Consider the following 9,429-nt stretch of genomic DNA (forward strand, 5'->3'; position numbering starts at 1 on the left):
TGGTTAAAGGAAGAAAATAATGGTGGAAGGAAACGCTCTGGAGTCCCACCTTCTTAGGACTCCTTTTTACTCATCCCCATCCAAATTGCACACTGCTTAAAAATCATTGTAATTCATCTTAGTTAAAGCATGCTTTTTAAAGCCTGTTATATTGTGATACCACTTTAGAAGTTTAATATAAAAATTAGAAACATTTTCATTTTATAGTGATTTTTTTAAGTACAAAGGAAAGTACTATAGAATAAATGTCATGTTTCAGCAGTAAAAGAGTTAATATAGTAAGCACTAGAGAAGGAGATACTGCTTGGGGATTGTGCTTTCCTGCTCCCTCATTTGTAGTTTCAGAAAAGGGGTGGTGTTCTGCATTTGAAAGGACTTTAATGAATGCTGTCAGTGTTTCTGAGAGCTAATGGTCAGTATGGGGAAGGAGGAGAGCAAAGGAAAGTGGTCTGGCTGCTCCAAGAGCAGTGGATGACAGTTTGCTCTGATTGAACGGAATGTTCCACGGAATGTTCCACCGTGTTTCATCTCTATTTGTTATCCTTTGTTCTTTATAGTGTGATATATTGGTATAAAGTAAATGTAGATGTGCATGTGAATGTGATTTATTTTCTTTTAAATCTGTTTGTTGTGTACAACAGGGCATATACTTCTCTTGTCTTGGTTGGATACTCAAATCTCTGTGCAGTGCTTTTTGCCCGTTGCCTAGACGATCACTTGGTTTCTCTGAGGATGTCTGGTTCTCGTAAAGAGTTTGATGTGAAGCAGATTTTGAAAATCAAATGGAGGTGGTTTGGCCATCAAGCATCATCTCCTAATTCTGCAGTTGACAGCCAGCAGGGCGAATTTTGGAATCGAGGACAGACTGGAGCAAACGGAGGGAGAAAGTTTTTAGATCCATGTAGCCTACAATTGCCTTTGGCTTCAATTGGTTACCGAAGGTCCAGCCAACTGGATTTTCAGAATTCACCTTCTTGGCCAATGGCATCCACCTCTGAAGTCCCCGCATTTGAGTTTACAGCAGAAGATTGTGGCGGTGCACATTGGCTGGATAGACCAGAAGTGGATGATGGCACTAGTGAAGAAGAAAATGAATCTGATTCCAGTTCATGCAGGTTGATGATTTTCTTACTGTTAGAAATGGGATGTGGGGGATAGTCTCTATGATGTTTTAAAATAATTTAGTACTTACTATCTAAAATCTGTGATTTTATGTATTTAGGTACATCTACATATTTGCACTTAAAATATCTTGGTATGAACATGTGGTACTTTTGCTAAGATTTTTTTAAAATAGTATAATACTAATCAAGTAAAATTATAAAGACAACAAATAGCTTTCATTTTGAAATACCTGATGTTCCGAATATAGATTTGACTTTGCTTTAGAAATAATTTATAGCAGCAATTTTATGCATCATTGCCTTAGGTTTGTCCCATTCATTTACCTCCTATAGTCAGTAAAGCTATAGAAGACATTTCTATAGTAAAAAATTCTTTTATATTTTAGTTTACAACAGATTTATAAAGTTATCTTTTAATTTTAGTGAAAATTAAGGTTTTATTAGAAGCTGCACATTGTAGTTGTCAGTATTTTTTCCACGCCACTGTCATTGTCAATAATATTTTCCTAATGGTTATTTCTCTTTGTCCTGTATATGTTGCAGCTTTCCACACTAATACAGAGAATACAGTAACATATCTTTTCCTAAGATGATAGCTACTAATTCTTATACCTATCACTGAAATGTGTACTTTTTAGGCAAATGAAAGACATTCTTTAAGAAATGTTTAAAGGAATACAGAGGGTCTGTAATCAAATGGTGAAAGAGAGGGTCAAGAAGGGGAAATGGCTTACTTAGCGAAGAGTAAGAAAAAATTTATAATTTCATAATGACTTTTTCCATATTTGCCCTTGGAATCTGTATCTTTAAAATGGGTATTAGTTTAAACTACTCTGACATATTCTGTAGCAAGTTAAGAGTGTGAAAGTCATCTCTCTGATATATCTTTACTTGAAAATATTTATTTTCTAGATTTTTAAAGGTATAGGTAATATATTTATCTTATTTGATTACTTGATTCTTTTTCTTTTAAAATTTCTTCACAGGTTTTTATAACACTTATAATTTATAAGTTGTGTGTTATTAATATAGTCAGAATAATAGTTGAGACAAAATGAGTCCATCTAGTCAGGTGTCCCTTACTTGGGAATGTTTGCTACCTTCTCATCTGCCCTTCAGAACATGGGATTCTGAACTGTGTCGCTAGGATGGTAATTCTGTAGACCAGTCATCTAATCATTTGTGTACTGGAGAGAGGAGACTATCTTTACTTGTTGTTGTGAAGTGCCATCGAGTCGGTGCTGACCCATAGTGACCCTGTATAGGGTTTCTGAGGAGCAGCTGGTGAACTTGAACCACCGACCTTGCAGTTCAAACGGCTTTGCAGTCTAGCACATTAACCCACAGCACCACAACAGGGCGTTTAATTTAGGCATTAAAAAATTAGCTCATGATTTGGCGTTATCTTATGAGAATAGGAGCCACTAATAATTTTAATTGGTAGATCAACTGAGCTAATATGGTTTCATTGTTTTGTGTTTTATTTAGAGACTTGTTACCATAAAGAGAATAATTTATAGAGTAAAAGGTTCATGGAATATCCTTTTATGAGACAGCAAAAAGTAATCATGTTACCATTTCAAAATCAATACTATGTATCAACAGTGTTGGAACATTCCCTTCTAAAATGAGAAAAGAGAAGCCAATCACTCATTCACAGCATGCTGGTGGTCATGGTGGTTGTATGCTTTGGAGTCGGTCCCAACTCATAGTGACCCTGTAATAGAGTTCACGAGGCTGTAAATCTTTACAGGAGCAGAAAGCCTCATCTTTCTCCCAAGGAATGAATCTAACTGCTGGCATTGTGGTTAACAGCCCAACTCATAACCCACTATGCTACCAGGGCTCCTTCATTTATCAACATAGGTTATGAACATTTTACCATGTATCTACTACCTAGAGATTACACATATGTGATATAAAATTGATATATTAGTATGTCAGAGAGATTGGTCACTATATTTACCTCTTTACAACCAAGATAGTTTGCATGGTTAATAATTAAAACCCAAGCCCATTGCCTTGGTGGAGTCAATTACCACTCACAGTCACCCAATAGGGCAGAGTAGAATTGCCCCGTCGGGTTTGGTGGTGGTTGTGTGCCTTCGAGTTGGTTTTGGCTCATAGCTACCTGGTATAGAGTTTCTAAGACTATATATCTTTATGGAAGCAGAAAGCCTCATCTTTCTCCCTCTGAGCAATTGGTAGATTTGGACTGCTGACCACAAGGTCATAATCTACTACGCTGCCAAGGCTTCTTCCCATCGGGTTTGGAAGTCTGTTTGGGAGGCTGTAGTCTTTATGGAAACAGATTACCATGTCTTTCTAACAGAGAGCAGTTGGTGGGTTTGAATCACTGACCACTCAGTTAACAGCCCAGCACCTAGCCACTGCATGACCAGTGACTACTGAAATGAAGTTCATTTATTCATTAGTATCCATGATAAAATATCATCTTAGTGGGATATTCATTAGGAAAGAAAAAGTACTGCTTTTTTTGTTACTGAAACGTATGTATTTCTTAAAATATAATATTGTTACTTTTACTTATAAGAAACATAAAAAATAAGAAAATAATGTTTTAAATAGCTAAAGTAAAGGAGCTCTGGTAGCATAGTGGTTACGAATCGGGCTGTGAACCACAAGGTCAGCAGTTCGAAACTACCAGCTGCTCCGCAGGAGAAAGATGAGGCATTCTTCTCCTGTAAAGATTTACAGCCTCGGAAACCCTGTACAGGGTCGCTATGAGTTGGAACCGACTCCACGGCACATAACAACAACAACAACAACAACAAAGTAAATTTTTTTAAAATGTTAATTAGGATGATTGATAAAAAAAAAAAAAGTAAAGAATAAGATAAAGAGTAAGTGGTTCACATCTACAGTGACCAAACTATTCCTAAAGTATTATCTCAAAAACAAAATGCATTGAAAGAAAATATCTCTGATATTTAGATGTAAAAGGGTGACATATGTCAAGGCAATTTAATATTTCAGTGGTTTCAAATTTGGATCTTAACATTTCATGCAAAAATAAAGCACAGACATTTTAGATTTTAGAAATGTCGTTTGTGTGTACAACACCCTTTTCCATTTTTTCTAGGTTAAAATATACTAATTCTCACATCTTCCTTCAAATCTCAGGCGTCTTTGATCTTTGTCATAAGTTACGTTTATTTGCCTTTAGCATTTTGATTAAGTGAGCAGTCTCTTGCTAATTGCGCTTTTATTGTAAACAAAGCGTATCACTGATTTTCAATATATTTTTATATATCTAATTTGGAAACAACTTGTTTTCTTATATAATACTTTCAAATAAAATACATGTAAGCAAGTTATTTGAACATATTCTAACTTTCTATCTTAAAGTATTAAAGGTGTAATGGGAAAACAAGAAACCCTGCTGGCACTGTAGGATAAGCACTGGACTGCTAACCACAAGGTCGGTGGTTCAAAGCCACCAGCAACTCTGAAGGAAAAGGATGAGACTGACTATTCCTATAAAGTTTTACAATGTTTAAACATTAAGTTGGAATCAACTCAGTGGCAGTGGGTTTGGTTGGTTTTTAATCAGAAAATAGATACACTATCCTGAGAATTTCTTATTTAGGTAGTCATAGTGTTTATGTAAGGAGCTCTGGTAGCGTAGTGATTACGAATCGGGCTGTAAACTGCAAGGTCAGCAGTTCAAAACTACCAGCTGTTCCACAGGAGAAAGATGAGGCTTTATACTCTCGTAAAGATTTACAGCCTCGGAAACTCTGTGAGTCGGAACCGACTCCACAACACATAACAACAACAAAAACAACAAGTGTGTATGTAGATCTCAGAACTTAGATTGAAATTTTGAGTTGTTACAAAAGGGAAAGATAGCTAAGTGGGTTTTGCCTACTTAGAATCACAATACCCGTGATTTGTTTTTGTATTATGTGCCATCTAGTCGATTCAGACCCATATCGACCCTGTATAGGGTTTCTGAGCAGCAGCTGGTGAGCCTGAACTGCCAACCTTGCAGTTCAAACGGCTTTGCCGTCGGGTGCATTAACCCACAGCGCCACACCAGGACATCTGGACAATTTAAAGCAGATTTAAGAGGCATCATATGTTTCATCAGTTATAGTCTAGCTAGGGGAAGTATCTGCCTGAACTTTAGATTTGTGGTAATTCTTACTGCTAACCACCCAAATGTTAGGAAAGGTAACTTTGATCTTGTAACTTTGACCTTAAGTCTGTAGCCTAGCCATCCCATCACCATGGAGTTATCTTAGTCATTTTGTTATTCAAATACGGAGCAGTTGGCTTGTATATGAGCCAACTCTAGGAACTTAACTCCTCTTACTAGGGCCAGCAAGTTTACTGGCTAATGTGGCGCATCAAATGACAATAATATAAACTCAGTTTACACTTCATGTGACTTACCAACTTTGAAATTGTCATTTTTGACAGAATTTCAATTGCAGAATTTCATTATTCCAAAATGTCTATAAAGTAAGACTTCAGTATTTTATCTATCAGACTACTTCCAGTTTCTTAAACCAATTTGCATAAAATGTTACCACACTTTACGAATATTAAAAAAGGATAATGGCGAAATCTTCTACATCTTATATGTCTGGCATTCTTCTGAGCATGTTAGTCATCACAAAAAAATTTTGAGCTAAGTTGTTATTACTACCCTAATTTACAGATGAGACAAATGAGCCACAGAAAGTCTACTTAATTTGCTCCAAGTTAAGAGGTAAAATATGCATTTGAAAAATAATCTTTTTATTTTTTATTTTTAGAGCAATTTCAAATTTACAGAACTGAGAAGATAGTATAGAGGAATGCCTGTATATACCACATGAAGTTTCCATTATTAACATCTTACATTAGTATGGTGAATTTATTACAATTCTTGAACCAGTATTAATATAATACTGCTTTATTATAATGTAATATAATCCGTGCTTTATTCAGATTTCCTTAGTTTTTACCTACTGTTCTTTTTCCTGTTGTAGGATTCCTTCTGGGATACCTTATTACATTTAGTTCCTCTTGGCTGTGGCAGTTTCTCCAAACTTCCTAGTGTTTGATGACCTTGACAAATTTGGTAGTACTGGTTAGTTGTTTGTCTGATGTTTTTCTCATGAGTAGACTAGGGACATGGGTTATGGGGAAGAAAACCAGACGTAAATGCCATTTTCATCTCATTACGTAAAAGGTCCATACCATCAGCATGTTTTATCACTGTTGATGTTGACTTTGACAATTGAAAATGCAAACAACTAAGATCTAGATTTCTTAAACACAACAGTATATTTATATGAGGAAGCTTCAGAAAATTCATGGACAAATAGAATTAAAAGCATGGAATTTTTCCACAAACTTTTGATGCCCCTCTTATATATGAATAGGAAATTCCCTGTGAGTATCCACTTAATCATAGGGTTCAGCTTGGGTTAATATGGACATCATGCTTGATAAAGTAGAGAATCACTGACAATGAGGAAGTCTCTCAATGAGATGGGTTGACACAGTGGCTACAACAGTGGGTACAAACTTAAGAATGAGTGTGAGGATTATGAGGATGGTGCGGGACCAGGCCCTGGTTCATTCGGTTCAGCATGGGATCACTGTGACTTGGAACCAACTCAACAACAAAAAGCCTATTCATTCTAACAGTTTCACCTTCTTTGTCCACTTAATTAGCCTGGTTGAGACTGCCAAACATGATTGGGTTTTAGGTATAGTCTCTAGACCTGGTCACAACTCTTCATCCATTGTTATGTGACCCATCTTACTAGTTACTTGTTACTCCATTTATAAACATCTAGATATCCTTGAACAATTCCTTGGTCAATTGACTTGCTGCTCTTTCATCCATCTTGAAGGCATTTAGGGTCTCTTCCTCTCCCAACAAAGTTATCTTCATAATATCAACTCTCCTCAAGGGCTAGCTCCTTTTGTAAAAAAATTTTTAGCATTCTTTATGGACTCCTGGTGTGGCACTGTAGAATAAGCACTGGACCACAAGGTTGGTTTGAATCAAACCCACCAACCACTCCTTGCTGTGGTGTCAGAACCAACTCAGTGACACTGAACAACAACAACAATGCTGTCTATGGATCTCATTATTTGATCTTGTCGATTAATTCTGGTTCAGATTGAAATTAAAATCCTCTGCACTTCTATATGAAAAAAACTCTTTTGTCAGGGGCAGCAAAGAAGTTCAACTGTAATGTTCTTGTATCTGGAAAGAATGTATTATTCTATAGCAAAAGATAAAGATCTATCCCCAGTAAAACCAGGTATGTTTGTGTATTTAAAATATCTTGTAATACACAGAGTATACTTGTAAGACACTCCTCAAAATTATTATTAACAGTCATTATTTGGGATGGTCATGAACCCTCTGAAGCCAAGCTGTATCTGGTATCACTCAGAGTTCTTAGTTTTAAGTAAATGAGATTAGCTGTCTGGTTTAAACAAGAGGAATTTCTTGCGATCATATTTGTTCCCAGATCTTATGGGAAAGCTGGGGAGTCCACTTGGGAAAAGGGACAGACACTGCAATTGGACAAGTGGCCTCTTAAACCCCACTGTTGTAGGGCAGGAGAACCTGACTGCATGCGACATATTGCTCACATTTTAACAGTTTTATATTTATCCCATTTAGAACTCGATAAATGAGATTTGAAGTTTTTAGAATTAAATATGTTGTTGTTGTTAAGCTCAACCCCGTTGGTCCCGACTCATAGTGACCCTGTATAAGATTTCTGAGGCTAAGGAGCTCTGGTAGCGTACTGGTTACGAATCGGGCTGCGAACCTTAAGGTCAGCGGTTCGAAACTACCAGCCGCTCCGCGGGAGAAAGATGAGGCTTTCTACTCCCGTAAAGATTTACACCCTCGGAAACCCTGTACAGGGTCGCTATGAGTCGGACCCGACTCGATGGCACTTAACAACAACAACAGCAAACCTTTATAAGAGCAGAAAACCTCATTTTTCTCCCAAGGAGCAGCTGGTGGGCTCAAACCACTGGCTCTGTGGTTCACAGTCCAGTGCTTACTTACAGATCTACCATGTTCCTGACAGAATTAGATGTATTAGACATCAAACAATGAAACACAACACAAACACCACATATATTAGGGAATTTCAAAACATTTGTGGGAAATTTTTGTGCATTTAATTCCATTTTTCCATGAACTTTTTGAAGCCCCCTCATATACTCAAGCATGTAAGCAAGTAATTTGGTCATTTAATTTTAGAGAGTATGGTTGCAGCGGACAGAAACTCAATTCAAACTGATCTAAGCTAAAACTAGAAATTCATGTAGGCAAGAAGTCCACACTGTGGTAGCAAACCACCCCCTCTCTTTTCCACTGATTATTATTTAAGAAAATGTGATACCTAGTAAACAATATGAAACTCTTCTTCGCCTTAGATATTCTGACCACTGTGCTGGGGAAAACCCAAATCAAAAACTACTGGTTTTAAGAAGGAAAGAGTTAAAGGTATTCTTTTTCCTTGGCTCTTGTCGTATCTTTTAATACAGCCGCCTTGTTCTCTCCTTATTCCTTCTCTATCCTAGCTCCTTTTTCTTCTTCCTCACCCATCTAAACTCCTAGATATATTTAAAATAATGGAGGACATTTTGCTGAGTGAAATAAGTCGGTCACAAAAGGACAAATATTGTATGAGACCACTATTGTAAAAACTCAGGAAAAGGTTTTCATACTAAAAGAAAAACTGGATTGTTGCTAAGAGTCCTGGTGTGATGCTGAGGGTTAATGTGCTGGACTGCAAGGTCAGTGTGAACTACAGGGTCGGCTGTTTAAGCTCACCAGCTGCTCCTTGGAAACCCAACACAGGGTCACTGTGGGTCGGAACCGACTTGACGACACTTAGCAACGATAGGGGTGGAAGGGAAGGAAGAATAATAGTTCACTGGATAGAGGGTTTCTTGTTGGAGTGAAGTGCTGTCGAGTTGGTTCCGACCCATAGCGACCCTGTATAGGGTTTCCGAGGAGCAGCTGGTGAGCTTGAACTGCCGACCTTGCAGTTCAAACGGCTTTGCAGTCTGGCACATTAACCCACAGTGCCACACCAGGGTAGACCTATGTTAACTGGGTGACAGGGAGGAAAATATACAAGAAGAGGGAGGTTGGCAGAAGAATACTGAAGACAAGTGACAGCATCGGGAGGTATGTGAGGGCTAATAGGAATAGAGGTAATAGTGGTAGATCCACAGCCTTGAAAACAACAGTATTCTGTATGTAGATGGCTATAGGAGGGGAAGAGTGGTGTATGTGTGTGTGTAT

General features: G+C 37.5%; 1 protein-coding gene across 1 annotated transcript in view; it reads left to right on the plus strand.

The window, feature by feature from the left end:
• Positions 1-306: 306 nt before the first annotated feature.
• Positions 307-9,429, plus strand: part of KLHL5 (kelch-like family member 5) — a 107,989-nt gene continuing 98,866 nt past the window's right edge. Inside the window, exon 1 of the mRNA XM_006873211.1 lies at positions 307-1,115. Within this exon, the coding sequence (XP_006873273.1) occupies positions 733-1,115 (383 nt within the window). The 5' untranslated portion in view covers positions 307-732. The remainder of the gene's footprint in view (positions 1,116-9,429) is intronic.

This window comes from Chrysochloris asiatica, unplaced genomic scaffold (assembly GCF_000296735.1).
Source record: "Chrysochloris asiatica unplaced genomic scaffold, ChrAsi1.0 scaffold00230, whole genome shotgun sequence".
Lineage (NCBI taxonomy): Eukaryota > Metazoa > Chordata > Mammalia > Afrosoricida > Chrysochloridae > Chrysochloris > Chrysochloris asiatica.